This window comes from Camarhynchus parvulus, chromosome 2 (assembly GCF_901933205.1).
Source record: "Camarhynchus parvulus chromosome 2, STF_HiC, whole genome shotgun sequence".
NCBI lineage: Eukaryota > Metazoa > Chordata > Aves > Passeriformes > Thraupidae > Camarhynchus > Camarhynchus parvulus.
In genome coordinates, this window is record NC_044572.1 from 57,838,435 (window position 1) to 57,865,736 (window position 27,302).

The 27,302-nt window shown below is 39.7% G+C and overlaps 1 protein-coding gene across 1 annotated transcript in view; it reads left to right on the forward strand.

Moving 5' to 3' along the window:
* The window catches only part of COL15A1 (collagen type XV alpha 1 chain), a 120,357-nt gene that overhangs the window by 33,154 nt on the left and 59,901 nt on the right, over positions 1–27,302 (forward strand). Inside the window, exons 3-11 of the mRNA XM_030971734.1 lie at positions 6,211–6,758; positions 11,001–11,075; positions 11,493–11,585; positions 13,964–14,090; positions 15,354–15,469; positions 18,134–18,262; positions 21,244–21,306; positions 24,934–25,011; positions 26,642–26,704. Coding sequence (XP_030827594.1) covers positions 6,211–6,758; positions 11,001–11,075; positions 11,493–11,585; positions 13,964–14,090; positions 15,354–15,469; positions 18,134–18,262; positions 21,244–21,306; positions 24,934–25,011; positions 26,642–26,704 — 1,292 coding nt within the window. The remainder of the gene's footprint in view (positions 1–6,210; positions 6,759–11,000; positions 11,076–11,492; positions 11,586–13,963; positions 14,091–15,353; positions 15,470–18,133; positions 18,263–21,243; positions 21,307–24,933; positions 25,012–26,641; positions 26,705–27,302) is intronic.

The window sequence follows — 27,302 nt, forward strand, 5'->3', positions numbered from 1 at the left end:
AATATGTGCAACTGTAAAGAATAATGTCTTGAAATTGATGGGCCTGGTACATCCCCAAGAGATTAGCATGAAAAAAAGGATGCCTTTCACAGGTAATTAAATGGCTCTAAAGGCCTCATAGGTAGAGTGTGAACCTTGCATGGTAAGAGTAGAGCAAACCCACACACATGTCAAGTGGCTGCAAACTCAGAAAGAGAAAAAGGACTCTGAGTTTCCAGACAGTGCTTTCAGTCTCTTGACCTGGTTAACAGCTCAGTTAGCTTTGCCTCACTACTGGAGTTGAATGGCTAAATATTTCCCACTTTTTCCTCTTGTCTGTTTGTAAGGAAAGAAGGACAATGAATATTTAGTGTATATGCTGTATTTTTTATTATCTACTGCTGTGGCTCAAGGAAACCAGTGTGTTTAAAAAATAGATTTTTGTCATTATAAGAGAACAGTTCATTGAGTACACATTAAAAAGCCTTGGGTTTATGCATTAAAAAAAGGTTCTCAAAAACATGTAGAAGGTCTCCTAGTAGAACAACTGACAAAACAATAAGAAAATAGTGCAGTATTAGATCAGAGGGAAAAAAAAGAAAACAAGAAAAACTGATTGTATGGAAGACACTATGTTGGTGGTGGTGGTGGTTAGTTTGAAAGCATTGAAATGAAATATAGTTTCTCAAACAAGATAAAACGGGGATTGGGGAGAGCCCCCAAACAGTATTTTGTGCAAAATAGATGTTTATTTAATTGTCTATATTTAAGCTCTTTCACCCAGTAGAGGGCAGAATGACAATGACGTTAAAGCAGGAGCCGGCGGAAAGAGTTGGAAAGCGGTTTTCTCAAAGGAGTGCCCGCCCTGCCCTGGCGTGTCAGTGAATACCCCAACCCCTGCTGGCTGCAGTCTGACTTCCAGGTGTGCAACACCACCAGAAAGCGCTACTGAGATTTCCTGAGGCATCTGGAAGGAAATGCTGCAGCCTTTAATACCAACATATTCTATCCATGTTTGCCAACAGTGTATTAATGGCAGCTAAAAATGTGTTCAAGCAAAGTTAATGCTGTTTTTTCCTGCTAGCAGCAATGATGCTGGCCTCTTCCATTTCATGCAGCACATCTGGGACTGTGTTACAATATTCCTCTTCTTTTTATCTCTGCAGTACTTGATTAAATTTTATTTATTTGGTAGATGTGGAAATCATTCTCTGCTTAATGGTATTGCTATGAATATTTCTTGTTAGTTCAAAATAAGAGCACTTTGGCAGCAGGGAAGAAGTAATTCTTTTACAGCACGTAGTAACTGCATTCTGTACAAAATAATGTTCTGTTAAAGTTAGAGCATCTCTTTGAATGCAGAGTAGGGACAGCAGAGGCACTGCACCACTGAGAGAGAGATGGTTTCTTTATGCTGCTGGAAAGGGAGCTTACAGCCTGGAGTTATGATTATTTGGATGGGAAGAGGACAGAGAAGCAAGATCACCTTGGCTCAAGTTTACAGACAAGAGAAATGCCTGACCTTGGCTGCTCTGAGCTTGGTTTGGTTATGAAAGCCTCAGTAGAATACTGCTTTTATCTCATGTCCTTAAAAGAACAGGGAGAGGAGCTGCCAGCAAGGCTCATGCAGGAGTGGATCGCAGTGGAATGAGCTGTTGTTACACAGGATGAGAGTCAATAACCTTGGAGTGAATGGAGTTTCACAGGCATGGGCCAGGGGCAGCTTAAATAAAAGTGTCTGAAGAGGAACAGGGGGAAACACAAGGTGAAGTTAAGATAGAAACAAAGGTAAAATAATAATAATTTCATTCAAAAGCCAGCACCCATCCCACTCCCATCTGTGTGGAGCCACCCAAGCCCTCCCTTGAGTGAGTTAAAACCAGCTGTCATAGTCTTAGCACAGGGTGCTTGACTTTTTATATTTAGCAAATAGCAACACTCTAGAGCATGTTATTCTGACCCTTATGTACCTGTCACGGTTCATTAACCTGGAGCAGAATTGGGCTAAATGAATAATTTTTAACAGGCATTTCTAGCTAAAAACGTAATAGAAAACCTAAATGGGACAATCCTTAAAATATCAGCTGAATGAATATTACTGCTAAAGTGTAAGTGGTTGGGACCAAATACAACAAACATCTGTAATTTCAATCTTTGTATTCATATAGTTGAGATAGTCCAGCTCGAGCATCTTCTCACAGTGAGGAAGACAACAGCAGTGTGTTTGTCTTGCAGCAGTGTGATTTGGGTTGATCTGACCATACCACTGCCAATCATGTTCTTTTGCTCAAAGGACTTGTCAATACTCCCTTTTTTTCAGACTTGGAACATGGGAATTGCATATTTTAAAATTAGGTTGAGATGGGTAATTCTGTCTGTGTCAGAGGTGAGGGCCTTGCCTTTGAACTCTGCTTCTATTTTCTAGTGGTGAAACCGTGGATAAAAGTAGACTGACAAACAGCGTCCTTATCTGTAAATTACTATTTGTAAGAAAATTCTTGATTCTAGTTAGCTGGATTTCTAGAGTAGCTTTTAATGGAGCATCCTGACAGCATCTTCTCTGGAGAAGAGAAATCTTTCAGGAGACTTTATAGCAAGTTCCAGTACCTAAAGGGGCCTACAAGAGAGCTGGAGAGGGACTTTTCCCAAGGGCATGTAGTGGTCAGACACATAAACTGAAGGGTAGGTTTAGATTAGATGTTAGGAAGATATTCCCCACTTAGAAGGGTGGTGAGGCAGTGGCACAGGTTGCCCAGAGAAGCCTTGGATGCCTCATCCCTGGAAGTGTTCAAGGTCAGGTTGGATGGGGCTCTGAACATCCTGGTCCAGGTGTCTGTGCCCATGGCAGAGGGACTGGAAATACTTGACTTTGAAGGTCCTTTCCAACCCAAAGAATTCTATGATTCCATTATGCAGCTTGATCATCCAAGCGTTTTGCATCAGGCCTAGCACTGGGGCTACCCTGCTCCATGAGGGAAAACATGAGGAGGAGGCAACCAGGATGACATAACACATGTGCATAGTCCAGAGGCTGTGCTGTGGGTGCCAGAAACTGCATCTGAAAGGAGGCTCCTAATCAAAAAGTCACAGTGTAACAATTAAATTATATGAGTGTGGACCTTTCTCTGCCTCCATTCCCTTTTAATATATATAAATATTGTGTTTGTGCCTCAACATCTAAAACAAATGTAATGGGGTCCAAGCAGGTGGGGTTTTTTTCTTTCCTCTACTTAATCCCTTGTAAGCAGTGAAAAAGCATTTTAGATCCCACAGATTTGAAATTCCACCCTGCCTAAGTAATTACATCCAAAAATTGGAATAAAAGAAAAAAAACCAACAACCTAACCCCTACTATTGTAGTCTGCAGTCTTGAAACACTCCATATACTGACTTACCGGATGATTTTTACTACATATTGGTGCTTCTCAAACGGTCCCTGAAGCTACTCAGTGGGAATGGCTAGCTATCAGCAAATTCCATAACAATTCCAACTATGACATACACTAACAAATAGTAACAAATTAAAAGTACAGCTCATAGCTCTAAATTATAAAAGTACCATCCCAATTTAAGGGGTTATGCTTGTTGAGCTAACATATAGCTAATGTTAAAGCTGCTTCTGTAGTACAACTTCCAGTCCCCAAGGTCTAGGAAGCATGGATATAAATTAGATGAATTCTGGATGCTCCCCAATATCCAGTGTCTTAGTAGTGTTTGAAACAAAACTATTCTGATGCAACATAGTTCTCTGCTGGCTTACAGGTACTTAAAATAGCATGGCATTTACCTATTTATGTAAGGGAATAAGAGAGTATTTTTATTCTAACATTAATAAATGGAGCATTAGGGACACATTATTTTGTCATACATAATTGAAAACCTGTGGCTGTAGGTCTGAATTCTGCTTTTAACTGTGTCTCTAGGTCCTCATAAATCCATTAAGAGCTGGGTATGAGCTGTAAGTATGGAATTTGGCTGGACACTTCTTGTTCCGTTTTGATTTTCTGCAGTGGATAGGTACAAGCTTCTACCCCAACCTCAACTGAGGTGCAGACTCTTCCTGGGCCTTCTGACTTATTTTACTCAAATGAAAATCCTGACTCTTTGCTGTCTTTGCTGCCACCTTTTGCAAACACATTTTGTTTGTCTCAGAGGCTGAAAGAGCTTGTGTTTGGGGCTCTGTCTGTTACTGTTGGGCGAGTGACTGGGAAACTGCAACGAGACTGCAGATCCGCACATTGTGTGGGGAGAATGAATGGCTCCTTTCCAATCACTAGAACTTCCCTTGAGAATGGGAAATGTGAAAACTACAGTTGTATTTATTGATTTCTCTCCGAGGATGCATCCTACTGTCCAAGCCTGATTGCTGAACATCTTAGATATGGCCCATCCCTTTTCTTGGTCACTTTACCATGACTCTTTGGATGTAGCTTTGGTATCAGTGTACAGTTCCTATATTATCCCTCAAGATCACTATTTTCCTTACCTTCTTACCCTTGTGTAATGGCTTATGTATTTTGTTTGTAGTGCAGGTTTCTTTATGTGTTTGTATGTGTGAATAGGAAACATGATCCATTATGAGACTCACAATCAAAATATTGTTAGCTGTGTTTGGCCAGAAAATAAGTATATCCACTTTTTAAGCTGTTGGGAAGGGGGGGGGAAATCTATCTGGCAAAGCATTTAAAAGTGCCAAAGGGATTTGGTTTCTGGATGAGGAGCTAGTTTTTCTAAACAAAACATCTATACTTTCAAAAATATTTCAGGGCAATTGTTTCTGTATGAAGCACATCAGCCTTTTTTCAGTTAATGAGCTCCCCTTGGAAGTGTTCAAAAGGTGTGTGGATGTGGCAGTTGTGGACATGGTTTAGTGGTGAACATGGTGGGGTTGGATTACCATTTGGACTCAATGATCTGGGAGGTCTTTTCCAACTTTTTTGATTCTATGATTATAAAGTACAGAGAATAAAATAGATTAGGATTTATTTCGACTGTGCTATAGCATCTTTGGCAGAGGAAGAACACTTTACAATTTCTTTGCAAAGCCACTAGTACAATGGAAGACACTTTGCCATGCGTATTCCAGGCTGGTATTGCACATGAGCAATGAATAACAGAAGTACATTGCAGCTGAAGAAACTCTATCTTTTCATTAGAACCAGCTTGCCAGTTTACAGAGCAAAGAGTAAGATTCTTTTATTTTGCCTGATTTTAATCAGGTATTTTAAGCAGTTTTTCAGTTCATTTTGCTTATGGTGTTCAGATGGACTGTAACACCTTTTCCATTAATGATCTATTTGGATTTATTCACCCTACATAGCTGTTATAGTCACAGGTAACTGAGTAAATTTAAGAATTGAAAGAGGATTTCTGTATAGATTCAGATCTGAATTGGTCATTATGATTGAAAATGTTTTCTTTTCTTGCTTGCTTTTACTTCTTAGAAGAAGAAAATTGGTAGTTGTGTTTCTGATGTTGCTAGAGTGTGCCTCCCCAAATTTCTAGTTAAAATTGGGTGCAGATATTTAGCTATTGTCATTGCTTCCGTATTACCTGGTAGGAGTTGTCTCTCTGGGCATGTTTGGCAGAGATACATAATTCTGCCTTTTTGCCAAAGCATAAATACTCTCCTTTCAAAACTGAGTTTTGTTTGCTGAACAGTATTTGTTATATATGCAGTGCAATTTAGGAGGTAAACATGAAAATAGGGCATAAATAAAATCTAACCTCTGTCGTAGAAATAGGTAACTGCAAGGGATAAAGCAAACCTACTGTAAATTTTATCCTGTTTTGTGAAACTGTGCCATGCTGTTTGTAGAGAAATATTGCTGGTTTTTTGAGCAAAAAGGATCTCAATATATTTAAGAAATCAAATGTTTCTCGTTTTCCACTGAATTCACTATGCAAGCACATTCAGCATTTTTTGCAGTTTATGGACAGCTGAAGTAAATATGTGTTGCAGGAAATACTTTTTGCCATTCAATTTCACCAAATGTTTACATGTGCCTTCCTTTAGCATACGAGTAATCTCTGTTAGTCAAAGGACAAATAATGATGTGTGTACATACACTAGATGTGTTTAAGCACTACCTGGACTGTGGCCTGAAGTATCAGAAGTATGTCCCTGGTAGAACAACACTGCATTTCAATCTTTCAGGCCTTTCTTAAATCATGTGAATCAAATGGGCTGTGTACCTCAAGGACAAATAACACTTTTTTTCTCATGTACAGAACGAGGCTCGAAAGGACACCTTGACCTCACAGAGTTAATAGGAGTCCCTCTTCCTCCTTCTGTCTACTTTGTCACGGGCTATGGAGGGTTCCCAGCTTACAGCTTTGGTCCTGATTCCAACATCGGCCGGCTGACCAGCGCTATCATACCATCGCCTTTCTACAGAGACTTCGCTATTGAGGCTACCGTGAAACCAAACAGTGATCGTGGAGGAGTGCTCTTTGCAATAACAGATGCCTTCCAGAAGACAATATACCTAGGACTGAGGATTTCTCCAGTTGATGACAGTACCCAGAGAATAATCATGTACTACACAGAGCCTGGATCCCATATTTCCCGAGAGGCTGCCTCCTTTAAAGTGCCTGTGATGACTAACAGGTGGAATAAATTTACAGTGACTGTTGAGGGAAATGATATTGCTTTGTTCATGGACTGTGAAGAGTATCAGAGGCTTCAGTTTCAAAGGCCTGCTCGAACCTTGCTATTTGAATCTGGCTCTGGCATATTTGTTGGCAATGCAGGAGCCACAGGACTTGAAAAGTTCACAGTAAGTGCTGTCTGATAAATCCACGTGCCTCGGTGTTTAATGCATGTACTCGCCACCCAAGAAGTCCTGCTTGATGTGGTTATATCCCAAGTACGGGTCAAATCATACAGCTTGTATTTTCCATACCTAGCTAGGGTTTGGACAGTGAAGTTATATAACCTCTGATTTAACATACAAATGTTCTGAGAGCCTCAGAATGCAGCAGTGCTTGCCTAACAGTCAAGCGTGCCGGCTAGCAGCCAGCTCTGCCAGCAGCCTGTTGGGACACTGTCCCACTCGTGGGAGCCTCAGCTCATGGGACAGTGCCTAAGGAGATCCTCCACATTATAGTGGCGAGACATCTCCTTGGGACAGGACTAGAGTCCACTGCGGCCAACAAGGAAAAGAAGGGACCCTCAATCTGTGGCAAAGTCCAGGTTTATTGTAATCCAAAGGGGTGCAACAGAAAAAGGGCACCGAGGGGCGGGTGCAGGTGGGTTTTAAAGGGGTAGGGGAAGCACCCATCCTCGGACAAATCAAATACAAACTACAGATAATAGACATAATAGATAAACCTATAATAACAAAGTAAGGGAGGGATTCCAGCTCCTAAACCAATCACCCTCTGCCCTGGGTAGAAGGTTCTAGGAATACAGGCAGGGTCAGAGAGTGACTGACAGGGTACTGGAAGGGGAAAACCAATTAGTTATTATGGCTACCGGGGGGGCGGGGAGGTGTGCAGGGGGAACCAATTAACTACCATGGAAACTGGGGAGGGGTACAAGGAGAGCCAATTAATTGCATGTCTGACAGGTACTGAACATTGGAAAGCGCGGGAAGGAGAACTTGGGACAGAACCATTAACAGAACATGAAATGGGGGAATTGGAACAAACCATTGAACACTGCATCAGAATTTTATTAATAGTCCAGATATTAAGCCAAATCTTCAGTTTGAATATTAGAAATTTCAAAGTAAATATGTCACATAATTTTTTATAGCCTTTCTAAGAAGGGAAGATTTCAGAGAATTACTTTTCTTCATTTTTGAGAATACTATTAAGCCAATGATTTAAATTCTTATTAGTTAGGTATTCATATTCAACATCAGAAGGAGAATGATGTCAACAAACGTAAAGATAGTTGGAAGATAAGGGTGTATTTTAAAAATTCATTTGTTGTTTGAAGCTTATCAGGTGCTTTAGGAAATAGAATGTACCAAAACCTCTACTACAAGGCTCTCAAGCCTTCTTAGATTGAGTGCAAGCATCCTTTCTGCTGCATCCTGACTGAAATTCTCAGCCACTAAGAGCAGACACTATGTCTGAGATCAATTCTGTCAAATGGAAAGGAAAATGTCACACTTTGTCTGTCTTATTTTTGTATTTCCTGTACTTCAGAACTTGTACTGTGTTTTGTGAGATTAATATCTCCTCTAAATTTGTCAAGCAGCAGCACAAAACAGAGCGGATCCTTTTCTTTAGGGAATAAAGACGTTCTTTCCAAAATTCAGGCGTACTGGCAGGTTGTGAACTCCACCTGGTAAGCAGCAAGTTTAATGTACTTTTATCATTTGTCTGACTAGTCTAAGCATCTAGAATCACAGAACTATATGGATTATCAGGAAATAAAGGGTGGAAAGTGATATGTAGGAAAACTGCATGTTGGTGCTACCTTTCTTAGGCAAATAGGAGGACCGGAGCATTGTGAATGCCTGACCACTAAGTAGGATTGAGAAACATTCAAGAAAAGGAAACCACTTTGGTATCTGTGGTGTCTGCTAAGGAAGGCAGGAGCTTCCCCTGAAAAGAAAAATTTAAAGCCCCTCCCTCTGAATTGTTATAATTTTGAAATTAAGGGGCTCCCAGGCAAAGATATGGGAGCAGGAATAACAGTTCTTTACTAGGGAAGAAAATAAAAAATAAAATAAACAAGCCAGTAATACAAAACAACACTGACAGAGTCAGAATATGACCGGACACCCTGTTGGTCAGAGTGTTGGTAGCAGTCCAATTGAAATGGCGGCTGCAGTCCTCCTGGAGTGACAGATGTGGTTCTGTTGGAGCAGGGATCTTGTAGAAGGGTGTAGTCTTCCTCTGAAGATCCAGTGGTGGTGTAGATGGGCCTGGTCTTCCTCTGGGAACACAGAGGAGAAGAAAACTGCTCCTCTGGGAATCCAGGGGAGCTGACTCTGGCGCTTCAAATCTCAGATTATATCCCGGTAGGAGTGCTTGGCTCCTCCCCCTGGGTGGAGCATCTCACAATAGGATGATGTCATTTTATCAGTCATGCAGTGAGATTCAATGGGCCATCAACAGAGGGTATCTCCCCAGAGGGACGATTGTTTTCTGGAAGAGATAAAGAAAAACTGCCCAATTAACAGAAGATAACTGCCCCACCTCTAACAGATGCCGATAGAATACACACCCCCACCCACATCTGGCAACCCAGGACATCATCCCACCTGGAAAACACATGTGGTGATCACTTGCTGAGATGATCACCAATAAATCTGTAAATGCGATGACAGAAATGCATGGTGGATGACACTGTAATGCATTTCCACGAAACAGGCTGTTCTGTATGCTATATTGAGTGCATAAATTTCAGCCAATACTCTGAGTGCTTCATTAGCACTAATTGTGACTTGTAGTCTAGGCTCCCGTGCCTTTATTTCTTCTTGCATCATATGTCGCAATTGCTTTTGAGTAGAAAAACTGAATGCTTGAACCTCACTCAAACTCTGTTTCTATGCCAAGAACTGTTTACATTAATTGCCCAAAACAGAAACAAATCATAGCAGATTGTGCAAATGAATAGATGTCAGATGTTGGTTTGCTCTGGCTAATGGGAATTCATGTGTCTAAGGCTGTAGTTGTCAGACACAAAAGGACATAACTATCATAAGTTTTATTGAAACCAAAGGAAAATCTAGCCCTGATGCTTGTAAAGAAAAGTAGAAACCAGACAACAGCCAAGTATAGCTGAATCAGTGATGATGCCAGATGCTGCAAACCAGTTTTCACAGGGAAGGCAGCAGCAGCTATAAGACCCAGACAGGGAGTAAATATCACATACCTACCACTCCTCTCATGCAGACTGGTCCATGATTTTCCTAGTTGGAGGAATTGACTGGCAATAACACTTGGGAAACATTAGAGCTCTCCATTTCACTTTCTTTATCATCCAGGGCTACAGATTAGAGCAAAAGGAGAAAAATGTGTTCTCCAAATGTGATTCACTTGTACTGTGAAAAAAAAAGATCACTTCCAGGAGGCTGCTTAATTGGTTGTGCCTCCTTCCATGTATGATTTTTCAGTGAACTGTTCAGTCAGTCTGACATCATTCAATATCTGAGTTGCCTATTAAGTTTTGAGAGAAATGGGATGTTGAGATTACAGAGCTATTGCTGCAGAAGTCTAGCAAACTCAGGAGGCACCAAGCACATGAGTTTCATAATCTTCAAAGGCAGATAAATTAGAGGATTTTTAAAGATAGAATCAAAAATTTTATTATTTTCTGAAATATTCTAGGTTGTGTGTTATATAGAAACATGTTCTTGACTTGAATATCTTTCTGCCCTATTGTGCATCATGTGAGATCTTGTAATAAGGAAACATCCCCCACATTTCTTAAAGCACTGTGAGTCTTTGCAGAAAAAATAGTTAAATGTTTTAAATGAAATTGTTACTGCTCCTTCAGCATGTCAGACTGAGAAGTACAGTTTGTGACTCTGAAAAAATAAACATTTATTATTAGAAAATCCATCTCCTTTATTTCCATTCTGGAAAGTTTTTAACTGGTTTCTTCCTGGCTCACTTTGTCACTTATTGGTATTCCCTTCCCATCCTTTGTCTCAATTTTTAGGGTTTTCACATACCACTTCTGGAGCTGCAGTGCACTTCTTACCTAAAAACCAGAGTTTTTTACAGCGTGTGTGACATAATCCAGGACTAGATTCTTCAGCTGGGGCACTAACAATGCAGTGTGGTGATCACAGTGTCATTGGGACATGACAGTCATTATATTCTGGCAGCTTCCGTTTGCTCTACATTTTGCAAAAAAAATTTGTGAACATATTTATATCTTAAATTTGGATTATTGTCATGAAATTTTATACTTTAGACCATTTTCCAAGTAAATCAGAACACAATTTGGGGAATTTTGTTGCTTTATTTAATTCCCACCCCTCCACCCTCACTCCCCTTCACAAATGCTACTGAAAATATTACTTCCTTGAAATGTTTTTTGGTGTTCCATGTAGGGCTCGATTCAACATCTGACAATCAAATCTGATGCAAGGGCTACTGAAGATCATTGTGAAGATGATGACCCTTATGTAAGTATTCTTATAAGCACCACCTCAGTGCCTCAGAGACTTCAAAGTAAATTTCCATTTGACATCTTTCATAACACTAAATGTGGATTTTTTTTCTTGGAAACATTGTATCATACTTAAAATGATCTGTGGGGTGGATTTTGTTTCCTGTACAACCCCCAAACCTATTTTTTCAGAAAGTATAATTTTGTTTTGTCTAAAAGACCTTTCAAGAAATGAACTGTGGCTTTCATTTTTCTGAAGGGTCATTTTCACGGAATACCGTAAGTACTGAAATAAGTTAACATCATGATGACACTGAGGCTTCACCAGCCAAAAAAGGAGCATTTTTCTGCATTTAAATAGTCAGTTCCTTGGAGATCATGCTTTTTTCCCTGACTTTTATGAACTTCTTCCCAATAATTTGGTTTTGCACAGGCTTCAGGGGACAGCAGTGGCAATGGCAGCATTCAAGAACATGACAGTTCTGAGGCACAAGAAGCTCTGGCACCTTCTCATCTTCCCATAAGGGTGAATTTATTTGACTTATCTACTTTAAAACTCTGGTTTAATATTACTCTTTTAAAGGGTGGGTTCTGGATTTGATGAATAGCTTTCATAATTGGCAATTTCCAAGGCTCCTACAGAACAATGTGCACCCATCCATGAGAATGATGGCACACTGCCAGATAAAAGATCTGGTATATTTGATAACAATCAGCAACCAGATCTTGGTAAGAGATCCCAAGATCTTGGGAAGAGTGTAATACAAGATCGGGAAAATACATACCACACTTTCTGGAACACTCTTACTCTGCACCAATTTTTATCTCAGGAAATGCCTGTGCCAAGATTATATGTGGTTAGTAGAACTCAGCAGAGTTATTCATCCTTGAATTTCTTGCTTTGTTGTTTGGGATTTTTTTAACACATGAGAATTTTACCACCCTCTGATTCCTGCTGCATAATTCCTTAGCCAATTTAATGACATGTTTTGTGAAGGACGTGCACCTTTTCCTTGCCCTTCTGAACACGCTGACTGCAGCTCTCATTTGGTGGTTAATTGACTGGATAACAGAGTAAACAGCTGTTTCTTACCATTTTTAGAGTTTTCCAACACATTGTGTCCGCCTCACTTTTTGTACCTTAAATATTAAGGTACGAAGGCTTAAGGCCTTTGTTTTATTAAGGCTTAAATATTCTAGTCCATTCCTCACAATCAAGCTTTCCATGCTTCTTTTGTCAAGCATTCTTTTTTTTTTTTTAAATATAAGTTCTCATTGGTTCCTTTAGAGAAAATCAGTTGATTTCTGAGAAATGTCTTCACAGAAACTATGCTCACATTTGTCTGATATTGTACATGCTTCAGCTAATTCACTATTGAATCTTACAGAACCCAAGGGCAAACACTTTTTGGTTGTGATGTCCTGTCATTCACTTACTCTGTTTCCAACCCTTTTCGTACAAAGACTTCCATTTTAGTCATATTCACTGCTGAGTTTCCTAAGAATACTTTTCTGCAGGAATTTTAGCTCTTCCAGGGTCATGAATGAAAGAAAACTTTATTTTTTTCTATTATAGACTTCAAATTCTCTGATCACTCTTTTTATAACTTTATTAAGTATTGACCCAGCCTCCTGCTCCTGATGTGTTTGAATAAAATTTTATTACTTTTTTGCCTTTTACATATAGCTCAACAAACTCATTTTGGCCTGCCTTGTGCTTTGCACAGAATCACAGACTAGTTGAGTTTGAAAGGGACCTTTGAAAATTGCCCTCTCCAATTCCCTTTTCAAAGCAGAGGCAAATACAGCAGGTTGGTCAGTAAGCAGCTTGTTCAGTGCCAGTTGGTTTTTGGATTTCTTCAAGAATGGAGACCCCACAGCCTCTCTGTTTCAATGGAGGTTTTTTTCTGCCACAGAGCCTGAATTTCTTGTATTTCAATGTGTGCCCATTGTCTCTTTTCCCTTCATTGGCTACAGAGAAGGATCTGGTTCTTCCTCTTGTGAAGATCTTCTACACATTGATAGGATAGTTCTGAGCCTTCTTGAGGCAGTCCTTCCTCTCTCATCTTTCTCCGAGTGATCAAAAGACAGGCAGCTGGCCGCAGCTGGTACTGCTACGTGGGTAATTCCTCACTGGATGCAGGATTTGCACTTTACTTTTCCTGAATTTTTGCAGCCAGGTAGGGTTTTTCCAAATGGCAGCAAAATCACCCCAGTGCTTGGTGACTCCTCTGCATTTTACATCACACCACAAAATTTAATCCAGGAAATCTTACTGTGTCTTGACTTTTTCTCATTTGGATAAAACTATAGCTCATTCAGGAAATATGTCTAGCTTCTCTATCCAGAAAAATATGAATTCTTTTAGCTATTGTTTTTAGATTCTATTTAAGAATCTTCATAATTACTGCACTATTCAAAATTACGCACAGCAGTAGTAGAATTTTTTGGCTTTTCTTCCTCCTTATGAAAGATGTAATTCAATCCCAGCTGGCCACTGAGCACCACACAGCCATTTCCTCATTGCCCCACCAATGGGAGGGGAAAGAATTGGAAGAGAGCTCAGAAAACTCATGGGTTGAAATAAAGACACTTTAGCAGGCAAAGCAATACTAAGCCAAGCTGGAATGAACCAAGCCAAAGGTCCTACCTCAAAATACAGTCTCTGACAAGTGTATATTGCTTGTGGTTTCCTCCCTCTCTATGGGTTTCTCAAGTGTACATCCCTTGCTTTGGAGGAATGGAGTCCAAAGGTACTACACTATTTTTTGTCAGAATTATGATTTGCTTCACAGATATGGTAGTTATGATTACTGTGCTTTGAGGAAGGTAATCTAGTGATTCTTCCTTTAAAACATGTGATAAGCCTTTACTCTAAAACCGTTCTTTGGGATTTTTTTTTAGCCTGAAGATTCGTTGGCTGAGCCAGTGGAAGCCCCCCCAACCATATTGGCTTATTTGGAAGAGAATGATTTCTCTGGAAATCACAGATCAGAAGAAACCTCAGAAGCAGCTAAATTTAAAGAACAAGGCACTGCCTCAAGTCTTGGGGCCTTTTTTTGGGGGGTGGGGGGGTGGGTGGGGTCACTTACATTCTCAGGTTTTGAGTCTGTCATTTCCCTGTGTATGGAAAGCCACTGTCATATTTTGAGTGCTGCCAGGAAAGAAAAATCCTATGGTTTTGGACATCCTGTGTGCTAGAAAAGAATTGGCACATCAAACATTTGGTCTTTGAAAGTGCAATCTGTTAAACTGCAATTTATTAGTAGCAGCAAAGGTAAGTGGTAGCAACTACAACCACTGTTCAAAACATCTCTCACTTCTCCCTCCATATAGGGGTTTATCCCAGACTCATTGTTAAACTTGCAGAGAATGGATTTATCCTTCTATAGCGTGGAAGTTGCATTTACAGAATTGTAGTTAATATTTTAAAATCTTTAAAAAAAATTAGTTGGATAAAACTAAGAAACTGACCTGAGGAACTGCTGTGACAATCTACTAAAAAAAAAATTAAAAATGCAAGTGTTAGGCAAAGGGAATGAAAGGAGAAAAATCATCTTCGTTCTGCTCAGGTTGGTGAGAAGCATGGCACCCCTTGAGTCCTACCTCTGCAAACCCTCCTGCTGGCTCTAAAACCACATGGCACCTTTAAAAGGGATCTCAGATGGATATTTATTTGACGACTTGGTACAGTAAAGCACAGCCTTTTAGTAAAACTGAATCCTGCCAAGGAATAAACAACTATTTACTACTTCTGTTGTCTCCAAAGGATGTGAATGTGCCTAATGCACCAGTGGGGTGTTTTGGGTGCAAGAGTAGGCAGCAAAGCAATGACAGCAAGGCATAATGCAGTGAGGAATCCTGTTCTCCGTTGCTAGGACAACTTCAGGACACTCCTAGAAAACAAAAAAAAAGCTAAATATATTAATAAGGCCAAAGACAATGTTGCTATTTTAACTCCACACATACTTCAGGTAGTACCTGTTGTAATTAACTCTCATTTGTCTGTGTTACATGGATGAAAAATAGGCAACCATTAGACTAGAGCTTGAGGAAAACATGATGATGCAATACAGTTCTGGACATTAAAATAGACATGTTTTGTAATAATACTCTCATCTTTCTCTTTTTTTTCTTTTCTTTTAAAATTTTCAGAGTTGTAAAATTACTAATATTAGTCTTTGGAATGTATTTTAGTCATAATATGAATAATTTGTTTTTTCATAAAACTAGTAGCATCTGTCTGAGCAGGTTTTGTTTTGCTCTCTCATTAATAAGTGATTGTTTTATTTAGATTTAGATGTCATAGAAACTGGACAAGACAACAGTGAGTCTACCACTGCCACACAGAAAATGTTAAGAGAAGAAGATGGCTCTGGTGCTGGTGTTTTGCCAGGAGTAAGCAGAGAGGTCTGTATAACGGGTGGCTCACATGCCTAATCTTTTAGTCCCAAGAACATAAAAATCTGGGCTTTGAAACAAATAGCATTTGTAAGGCAGTGTGTAACCTGAATTCTGTGCGATTCTACAAATTAGAATCACATAGGTCACCCATTTGCAGTCCTGTGAGCTACTGGAATACTTGCCCTATTTGTTGGTATGTTTCAAAAGAATCATCTGGCAGTACATTTTTTATTGATTAACATTCCTACTTCAACAGCCACCACAGATTTTTCTAAGCAAAAAATAAATAACGACCTTTCCTTCCTCTTGCCTTGAGACTCCCACACCAGAAGTTCATTCTTTTTATTGCTTGAAACTACAGTCATGACGGCTTCTTTTTGCCAGCAAACACGCGGTGTCATAAATGACAGAAATATAGAATTAAATTTCCACATCGTGTGTGTTTAGTTCAAGTGTTTAAGACTGCTCCTTGCAGGGTCTTCTTGTGTTCCTGTGTTTACTGCAGTAAAATATAGCAAGTGGTGAAACATTAAGTTAAGGATCATCCATTGGAGCTGACATAAAGAAGTTTTAGTATTTGTTGGAGAGCTCGCAAATATAATTCGTCTAACATTTTCATGCCTGCATTCACATATTTTTAAATCAGCAATTCTAGTATTAGTTTATATAAATAAATAAACCAAATATCAGATGAACTATTACCATTTTTTTTTTCCATTTTGGACTATTTTTCTTAAATAAAAATTCAGTCTTGATTTAGGAACTGTGCCACATTAAGCTTAAATCTGTTGTGACAAGTAGTTTTGCTACTTACTGTTCTTCATAAGATTTCCTTAACTTTATTTCAATTTCTACATATTTTTCATTACACAGATACCCAAGAGGATTATATATTATAATAATGACCGATCATTTAGAAAATAATAACTTTAAAGAGTTGTTACTGCCACTTCTCTCTCAGTTTTTGCTTTGTTTCATGCTATTAATCACTGCTTAATGCTCCAATCTCTCTCTTTGCAAGGCCTCCTGTCCTTCAGGAGGGCCACCAGCACCTCCCAGTTTGGAATCATCAGCAAACTTGCTCATGGTGCATTCAATTTCTGCATCCAGATCACTGAGAGGTATATTGAACAGAACCAGCCCAAGAATGGAGCCCCAAGGAACACCACTGGTGACCAGCCACGAGCCAGATGTGGCCCTGTTCACTGCAACTCTTAAGCTCTGTCCTTCAGCCAGATCTTCACCCAGTGCATCATGAGCTCACTCATCCCACAGCTCGAAAGTCTGCCCCAAAGGATGCTGTGATGGACAGCATCAAAAACTTTATGAAAACCTAGGGAAATTACATCTACCTCTGTCTCTTCATCCTTCATGTGGGTGACTTCACCACAGAAAGAAAGCAAACCAGTTAAACAGGATTTTGCTTTGTGAACCCAGGCTGAGTGTTCTTGATAAGTGCAGTGTTCTTTAAATGCTTTTCAGTGGTACTCAGTATAATCTTCTCCTTAATCTATCTTGAGTTTAGCCTGACAGATCTGTAGTTCTGTATCTTCCCTTACACCCTTTTTGTAGACTGGAATAACACTGATTATGATCCAGTCAACAGGAACCTGCCCAGACTCTCAAGAGCTTTGGAAGATGATTGAGAGGGGTCCTGCCATACCATCTGCTACCTCCTTCAGTACTCTAACACTGAATCAAGAATCCTGTTGTCTCATTCAGGCTTTGATCCCTACCCACAGTTTAACTAAATAGATTCTCTTCTCGTTTTTTTTTCCAGATGGAAAAAAATTCTGTAATTAGTCCAGATTAAAAAAAAATCCTGGTCTTTGGGACCTTTCCTTTTGGCAAAACCCAGAAAGGTCTTTTAAAAAATTATCTTACTGTTCCTTTGCTGAAAGCTGTCATCCTGTTAACTTGAAAATGCTTTGAGACTTATTATATTTCATCCCTCCTAGTTTCATTAGCTGCTAATGGAACTCAAAATATTTAATTGGTGTTTTAAAATGTGAGTAAATTCTAGTGCTTCTTTCAAAATACAATACTGACCTACGTGTTTTGTTCTGTGTACTTGCTTTTCGTTTAAATGTGTATTAACGTCTAAGCTTCATTCCTGGAAGGTTTTGTTTTGTTCCTGGAATACTTTAATTATTCCTTTTGTTGTTATTACTTTCTCTTGACCGAATACTAATGTTTAGCAATATTTTAGTCTTTCTGTCCATTTTCGCTCTTTGTTATTATTGTTTCATCTTCTGCCACTTTTTAACCAACATGTAACCCTCCTTTGTTAGAGTCCTGGATCTTGGGGAAGTTGGCTAAAACACTCCAAAACATGTCTATCTTAACTCTTGCAACTTTTTCCCTGGCAGACTGAGTAGGTGAAAACTGTATTTTTTCAAACCTACACTATTGACTTAGACTATGCAGATTTATGTGGATATGAAATTAGATCATGGTCATTTGCATCTAGGTAACCAGCTCGGAGAGCAATTTATTTAAAATTGAAATGAATGATCTTCAACATGGATTGCCTTTGCAGAATGCAATATACAGTTTATATGATGCCTGTCAGGTTCTGGCTGCATAGAACAAACCAAGAGTTGGAGGAGAAAGGGAAGGGGTGGGGAGGGGGACAACACATTTTTCATATTTCACATTTTGATTACTCAGGGCCAGAAAGGTCAGGAAGTAGAGGACGGGTCCGCAGAGTCTCTAGGAGGATCAGGAACAGAAGATGTGGAAAATAAAGATCAAGGACCTCCTGGATCTTCAGGGAAACTTGGGCAGCTTGGGCAGCCTGTGAGTATTTTGTCTCTGTTGAAAGAGAACATGTATTTTAGAAAGGGTAATAGTGATCCATCACACATGCATGGAGAGCTGGAACTGCACAGCCTTGCACACTGTCACCTGTTACACTTCTGTGAGATGGGTTTTAGCCCAGCAGCTCAGGAGGATCCTGCCTGCATTGCACACTTGCCAGGGGACAGGGGCCTGGTGGCAGCCATCAGAAAGCAAAGGCAAACAGCTGCTGTGCTGACACAGAAATGTTCTCAGAGCAGCAATTCCACCAACTCCTTGGGCAGCACTGCAGCACCCTCCCAGCTGTCATGTTTGAGTGCGGACAAAGGTGCAGGACTCACAGGCCTCCTTCTGTGGCTTCTCTATATCCAGGATGTTTCACACTTCAAATCCTTGTGAACCATCAGCACAAGATGCATGAGATTAAAGAGAGGACCAAAACATTGCACTGTCCTTGATACAGTTCTGGTTTGTCATTTTGTCACTTCATGGCACATTGCAATTTAATTAATTGCTTTTATCTTTTGTTACTTCTATGTTACAGTGTTTTATTTATCTTTCTAACAAAGATTTTCTATTTTAGGGCATTCTTGGTAAAAATGGGTCACCCATAAGTATTTTTTATACATATTTTTGTTAGCTGAATTGATAAAAACACAACATTTTTAATGAGGATCTGCTACATTGAGGCTTAAGCAGCAAAGTGTTTTCTTCATCTCCTCTCTTCAGAAGACAGTTCTGGTGCCATAATTGACACCCTCAGGTTGTTAAGAGAGCAAAATTCTGGTTTCTAAGAGAAATTTATGATTTCCCAGTTGCAAAGAAAGTAAGAGGCATGGTATTGCATAAGCAGCTGTACCAGGAATTCAGCTGTGGTGAGGCTGGCTTTTTTTGCAGAGGGGAATTTCAAAAGGGGACATACTCAGACCCTTTCTAGAGGGGTGCTTCATTGACCCTCCATAGACACATGCTTCCATGTCGCCCGATCCTAACCTCGGCTGCAATTAACTTTGTAGTTAATTGAGAGTACTTTTGAGTTAATTGAAATGTACCTCTCACCCCTTTAATCTTGTGCAGTAATTCAACTGCATCTTCTATTCATCATTCCTGCTTTCCTTTCTCTGAGTTCCTCTACTTTACACTTCTCTGTCATTTGCTGACATTTGCTGTCCTCTTCCTGGGGTGTTCCTTTCCAGCTTCTCCAGATAACTCCCAGCCCTGGGTCAGTCCACCTCCAGCAGCTGATAGCCAGCACATGCATCCTCTGTGTGAGGTATTGCCCAGCAACACACACAAAAACAAACCTGTAGCTGTCACACTCCATGCGCGTCTCAGCTGCTGTTCTGTATCTGTCCTCCACTGATGTTCTGCTGCCTGGCTTCTTTGTTTCCTTTCTCATTTGTTTGTCACTGCCACTTTGTGCATCCTTCCCTCTCCAGGACCTTACCACCCAGAAGCTGTCACCATTCCATGCCTGCTCCTCTTTTTCTATTCTAACATGTGCCAGTGCCAGGAGCTTCCTGACCCTTCCTGCCCCCTGCAACTGAACCTCAAATGAAACTGGTGTGTTTTAAGATATTAAAAAAATAATTCAGTGGTCATTCATGGGGTGCATTATTGTGCTGCTTCCTGAATGCTGCCTTCAAACACTGGTATGTTTAAAGAAATATAGCTAGGTTTGCAAACATTTAGCCAAAACTCAGGTTTTGTGCCATTAGGGTGTTTTTGGATAAGAAGTTTATTTTTTATGTATTAACAGAAGTCTGACTACTTTCATGCAGCATATCTTCAAAGAAAATTCTATTAAACCAGTATATCTTAGAGAAAATTCTTCAAATGTAATTCAAATGCTTCAAAACCAATTGTCTTCTCCTTGTGAACACAATCCCAATTTCTATTATAGACATTTTGTGACGGTGTCTTATATTTTTGTAGTTGCTCTTTTGTCCATGTGCATCTGGTTTCCAGTCTTACATACACCCATGCAACTTTACTTTTGGTTTGATGGGGCTTCACTCATCAATGGAATTAGTGTGTTCTACATTTATGTCGGTAATGTGTTTGCTACTTTTCTATGAACCTGCTGCCAGTTTCTCTACAGAAAAAATCATCACAGGAAAAAAACCATCCTTCAGCCTTAGAGATACATTTTTCTCCCTAATGACTTTATATAACCCATCTTTAAAATTAGGGCAGTCCTAAAACTTGTCCAGTAGAGTCTATAACCACAGCTGCTCTGATTCCCAAAATGCCAGAATAGTCGGAAAGTTATTTATTTCCCTTCTGAATATTGTGTTGAGTGTCCTAACTGAATTTATAAGCAGCCCCATTTTATAAGAGCACTGACTTTAAAGCTGGTGGAGTTCTTTCTAGCCAATGAATGAGCCTCTATGCATATTGTATGGAGGTGATATGAAGCTGAAGATGTAAAGAGTAATTTGGAATTCATTTGACTGGTGAAGTTTAGAATGGAAAATGGGGTGAAATTCTATCTAGTATACCACATTGCCAGTCAGAGGCATCTTCAGGAAGGATACTAGTTTGTAGAAGTTGAATAGATTCAAGTTGGTTAAGGAAAAAAAAGTTTTCGTAGATGGAGGGAGCAGGCTTAAGTTAATGGTATGATTTTGTGCACTCAGAGAAGCAGCTGGTAGTAGTGTGTAACCAATATTACAGTTTTAAAAATCCTTGCCATCAGTGCTGTGGCAGTCCTGTTGGCACACTGTCAAATCCAAATGCAGCCTGCAGGTGTTTCCATCAGAATCCCCCAAATAGGCTTCTCCTCTCTGTGGGAAGAGTAGGCACATTTTTTGGGCACTGCCAGGGGCATTCTATGCCAAGTCTCTTACTTCCTCCCACTGTACAAACCAAGAGTTAGAAAGAACCTAGCACCATTAAATCCAGCCTCTGCTGCTAAGTGTACAGCCTGTTCAACCTACATGAAAGAAAATATCTAATTAAAAAAAATTATTTCCTTTTAGGGCAAAAATGGACCTCAGGGGTTGCCAGGACAGAAAGGAAAAGCAGGCCCAAAAGGTGAAAAGGTATGTGTCCCATTAATCCCCAACAATCAATCAGATACAATTTATTCTTAGATATGTATTAATTTGGTACAGTCTGAGAGAGGCATAAAATACGGAATCACAGGAAGAATTTAAACATCCTACTGTTCATTCATGAATGGCTGGATGGCACCACACCAGAATAAGTATTTTTCAAGGATGTGAATAAACATCAGCAGTAGAAAAAGTTGGGCTTTCACAGAAGAGCTAAAGAAGATATATTGAACACTTAATAAAGAAAAGTCAATTGTTGTATATAACTGCTCCAAGCAACTTACTCTACTGGGTAAGTGATTTAACAGAGGCAGTATAATCATGTTACCCTTAGGAAATGAACATAATTGAAGTAAGACTTAAACCATCTGAAGTAACAGCTTGTATCTCTTCTGAGATCAAGTGAGATGTAATGGATTCATCTATTATTAAAGTACATGTTGTACACAAAATTGACATACAGATAGTAAGTCTAAGTGTCAAATTAATAATTCCTTTCATCTGTTTAAAAAAACAACACAGACTTCATAAATTCACAAACATGACCCATATAAATCTCATCTATTCAGATTAGTTTGAAATTATCCAGAATAATTTCAAAGGTAAAATTACTCTCCAGTACAGGAATCAGGTAATGAGATTGCATGGCAACCCCCTATCTCTATGTCTAGCTGTAATAGAAATTTTCTGAGCAGAGTGTTCTCATAAACTGTAGAGAAGTGAAAGCATGTGGGGCAGTCACGGAGCATCTCAGGTACATCAGGATGGAGACACTCTTGCTCTCCTCTGGCACCTGTCTCAGGTACGTGTTCACCAGACCAGGCAGTGTGGGAGACAAACAGGAGGACTTACAAGTCCATGCACAGTCACAGGGCGACCACCTCTCAGAGGTTCCAGAGACACGGTGGGATCACTCACAACAGGAGTGCTACAGTGTATGGATACAGGCCCTTCAGGAAAGATAGGCTGGGAAGGCAGATTATCACTAAAACATTCTGTCAGTTGTCAGCAGGCATCACAGGCACATAAATGTCGTTTGACAATTAGCTTTTTAGGTTTCTTGCAAATCTGCTTTGGTCCTTCTTGTGACCAGAGTTATTTCTAGGGTACTTGGTACTGACATAAATAATTCATCTGTAGGAAACCATAAAATCAGTCAGGATTCTTTTAATGAAAACAAAGTAAATGGAAAAGATGCCAAGATTATTTTGCAGCTGCTATAGTGGCAGCTTCTGTTAGGTGACCATTCCAATCTTCAGCAACAAGAGCTACACCTACACTGGCTAATGGAACAGGCCCAGGAACTGATTTGCTGATGGTTCAGACTTGCAGGCATGGTGCCTGACAATGTTTTGGCCTGTATCAAATAAACCTCACTCAGACAATGCTCAGGCCATCAGTTTTAACTACTCCCATCACGCTGCAAGATGAGACTGAGCATAGGCTCTGTACTCCTCCAGTGCCATCACAGTAAGCTTTTAACTTTCAAATACTCATGCTGATGGCAGTATATGTCTAAAGTTATTTAATGCAAAATGCACAAAAAAAGTGCTCAAAATACTAGCTTTGAACATGCAGGGCTAAAAGGAGTCCCAGAGTCAAGTACCTAAGGATTGTGGGCCCAGCCAGTCTGTTCCAGCTGACCTCACAACCAAAGGCCATCCAGCCTTAGTTTATTGATCAGAATAGCCATCAGAAGGAGAAAATTCTAGCAGCAGGAGAAGCAGCTTAGCTGTAGAGAGCAAAAGTTACATTGGAAAGGAAAATACTCCAGTGGTCTATTCCTGATTACTTTTATGTCTACTTTAGTAAAGACCTCTTAAGCTTAGTTTTTCATTTAAAAATTTGGATGAATATTTTCAAGGGACACTTCAAAGAGACACTGTGAAGTTAGCAAAAGAGTGCTAAAAATCCTAATGATATATTCAAGAGCACTGAGGAAAGCTGACTGCTTCATATGCATAGCTTTGTCTTGGAAATACTTTAAACAGACAATTCCTGCAGTAAAAACAGGACAAACAAGACACTGTTCTGATCCTCTTTTATGCATATGAATTATTTTTAAGTTATCAGTTGTTCAGCAAATTGTTTCAATATCCTAATCAGTATGATTTCGTAGGCCTGGCTGTGTTGATGGGGTGACCAAAGCTTAAAGAATGCACAAAAATTCATAACTGTTATGCTGTCTAAAGACAGTCAGCACCTTTTCCAGTATAACAATATCTAAATTTCAGGAACAGTAGTGGGATCCACCTTCCTCTTTCTGGTTCTTCTAACTGAAAATGGAAAGCCGAGAATGAATGGGGCACTACGTATCAGTGGAGAATGGGGAGCTGCTGTCACTTTTCTACCATGGTCAATGCTCTGTGTAGAAATACAGCCAGGAGATGCTCCTTGGGAATGGATGCAGTCAGGCTTCCTAAAAATGACCATGGCCCAAATGTGATATCTGAGGTTTTTTCTTCCCTGCAGTGCACACAAAGTGGAAGAAATTGCATGAAAGCAAGCCCCAAACAAGCGCTGCCAGGAACTAATGTAATAGTCATTGGAAAAAAGCAAGGACATTTTAAAATGAATGAAGAGCATCTGTAACTGAACATGCTGGCAGACAGTGAAAATAGCCCCAAATTAATTAAACACACTCTCTCCGAATATGACTGAAGTATCACTATAGGAACCATTTGACAAAGCTGCAGGGAGCAAAGAACTGAATGAATACATTTATCTAATGAGCTCTCAAGCATAAAGAGTAAGTGACCAAGACACAGTTAAAAGTCAGTGTTGCCTGCTATGTAACCAAATATGTGAATTTATAGAACACAGTTTAAATGCTCATAAGCCCAGACAGCAAATTGGCAGGTCAGAGGGTAAAGCACAGATCAGTGGAGGCAAAACCTCAACTCTTGGCTCGAGTGAAAAATACTGGACCTGAGGAGAAAAAATATTAAAAGCCACAAACATCTTAAGCCGAAGCAATTCAAACTAACTTCACCAAAATGTCAGAGATTATGTAAGAAAGACAAATTATAAGAAATGGTAGTAATTTTGAGAGAAAATGGCACATATTTGAACAGCAACTTTCATTGTGTTGGCAGTAGATAAAGGTCAACACACAGAAGAAAAATCATGCTGTGGTAGTATTGAAAAAAGCACTAGAGAGGTTAGCAATAAAATCAAGATATTTGCAGATTGAATATCATGGTGTGACCACACTGACTACATTTCTTTCTGGTTTGGTTTTTCTTGTTTTGCTTGGTGTGTTGTTTTTTGGTTTTTTTTTTTTTTTGGGTGGGGTGAGGGTTCATGTATAATATGCCCTAAAAATGCAAGATCCACAGTTAAACCTCATTCTGGCAAGACATATGCACTTCCTAACACTGTTAATGCTGCTTGTACATTTTCAAATTCATTGCAGAAGTTGGAAAAGGAAGAGTTCTTTCTTCCATTGCAAATGTGAAGATGGTGTTCCTTGGGAGCTTGTCTTAGAAATTAACGAAGTCCAACCCTGCTCATAAGCAGCCACTCTTGTGACTGGAAATCCATTGAGATTGTAGCTAGTGCTTATAGTCTTTATATGGTTAAATCCTTGCTGACTTATCTTAATTCCCATTTCAGGGTGATCCTGGTGAGGGATTGCCAGGACCCCCTGGACTACCAGGACCCACAGGACCATCTGCTCCTTCCAGAGGATTAGTGAGTATTTGGAGCTCTCTGTCAATGAGCTCAGCTTGCCACAGAGAAATCCAGAACTAAATAGGAGGTTTTCTCTGGGAAAGTAGCCTGACTGCCACAGAGATAATCATGTTTTCTAAAACATTCATGCAGAAATGCAAATAAATGTCTGACTGAAGTGTAAGCTACATAAACACCCAGTATTCACTTTTTAAAACGTCAGTGGATGTGACTGCTCTCCTGTGGAAAAGCAACAATATATGGGAGAATACAAAAATTTCCACAAAAAGGCATTCTAAACTTAAATTATTAATTTCTTCCTGCTACTGAACAGAGAATTGGTTTGACAGTCAGTTATGTTTGCTGTCATTAAATACTAGAACACATACCAACATGATGGCAGTGTTTGTATTTTGAGTGCTTAGTACTCAGGTAATGTTAAAGAATGAGTTTCAGATCCATCTCACTGCAGCACTTGGACTTTTCTCACTATATCCATGAGGATACTTGTGCATGCAGCTAAAGAAGGAATCTGGCCTGAATTTTGTGTTCATGGTGTGAGAGCTGATTTTATGCTTAGACATAGTTCACCACTGACACCAGTGGAAATCCTGGACTTTTACACAAAACCATATGTCACACTGGATATCATGAGTGTTTAACAAGAGAGTTTGAAACATATTCCACTGGCCAAAATGGATTATGTGCTCCCCTGATTTTGGGTCTGCTAAATTAAGCCAATATATTTCTGCAGCATAAAAACAGATTAACAGTGTTCTGTTGCACTACTGAGCCTGCCCTGATGCTGACTTCAGGAGACCAGCAGGGCAGCTCCAAATCCCTAGGACAAGGTGCTCCAGGCCAAAAGTTTTACCCAGTCAAAGGTCACTTCTACAAATGTAGCAGGGAACACCAAGCCCTACATTGCCTTTACTTCCTTGTTCTCTGTGACAGCAAGTTTCAAGGCCTTTTATTCTGTAGTGAGGTGGAAGAAGTCTCAGTGCAGCCAAGGAATGCATCCTTAATTCCCAAGCATTTGAAACATTTGCTTTGGTACTATGATAATTTATTCAGGTAGTACTTCTCTTGGTGCTTTTCTTTGTAGTCTGCAAAATGTACACAGCTATGAAACTCACCAAGGACTAAACACTAAGGTGTTTTTTCAACAGAAGGTTTTAGAAATGGCTTCGGTATATTGATTTCTCCTTATAAAAGTCATCTTTTTAATTCCAGTTGTAGTAATCTCAGAACTGGGCTTTTTAAAGGAGGGATGCATTGTAGGAAACAGGGGTTATTTGTAAGATCTGTATTTTAGGATATTCTTAATGTTGACAGATACCTCTCTGAAGTTAAAATTTGTCTGAGATATTATTTCAGTTCACTTAAACAGTCTCATGGCATGTGTGTCCTGCAGGACAGTTATCACTGTACTCATAGAGCACCTGCAGGTAAGTACAGTGCTCAGTGACTACAAAAGAAGATGGTATGAAACACCAGAAACATAAGTGTAATGTTTTTGTTCTTTTATAATTTATTTTACTGGTGACAGATTGCTGTAAGGATATTGATGATAGCTGTATTTTCAGTTAATGTCAAGTGATATTTCCATCTTTAGAAGCAGTAATTTAAAATGGAACTCTCCTAATTTCAGAATAGACTGGAACCTGAAGAATCAGGTTCTGGAGATACTGACAGAGAGACTGAGATTTTAAGGGTAAGCAAATATTGATATTTTTCATTATAAAGAGCTTTATTTTACTCATGCAGGTTGTAGATTTTTTCATAATGCAAGTTTTATACATGCCTAATTTACAACATCTAGAAAGGATTTGTAGGGTTTCATTTCAAGGTCAGAAAAGGCCTAAATGCTTGTGAGAGGGGAAGAAATATGAGACAGGAGGTGGCCAGCAAAGAAATAATGGCAGGAGGACTTTTCAAAATGAGAAAATGCTTTTAATCTGACTATGAGAAGACAGTAAAGAGGAGAGCGATGGGAATCATAGCTTCATGGAATCATAGAAAGGCATAAATGACATCTTGTTCCAGCCCCCTTCCATGTACAGGGAAACCTTGCACCAGACCAGGTTGCTCAGGGCCCCATCCAACCTGGCCTTGAACATTTCCAGGGATGGGGCATCCACAGCTTCTCTGGGCAACCTGTGCCAGCGCCTCACCACCCTCAGAGTAAAGAATTTCTTCCTAATGTCTAATCTAAACCTACCCTCTGTCAGATTGACGCCATTGCCCCCTATCCTGTTACCACAGACCCTTGTAAACAGCCCCTATCCTGCTCTCTACCAAGCCCCTTTTAG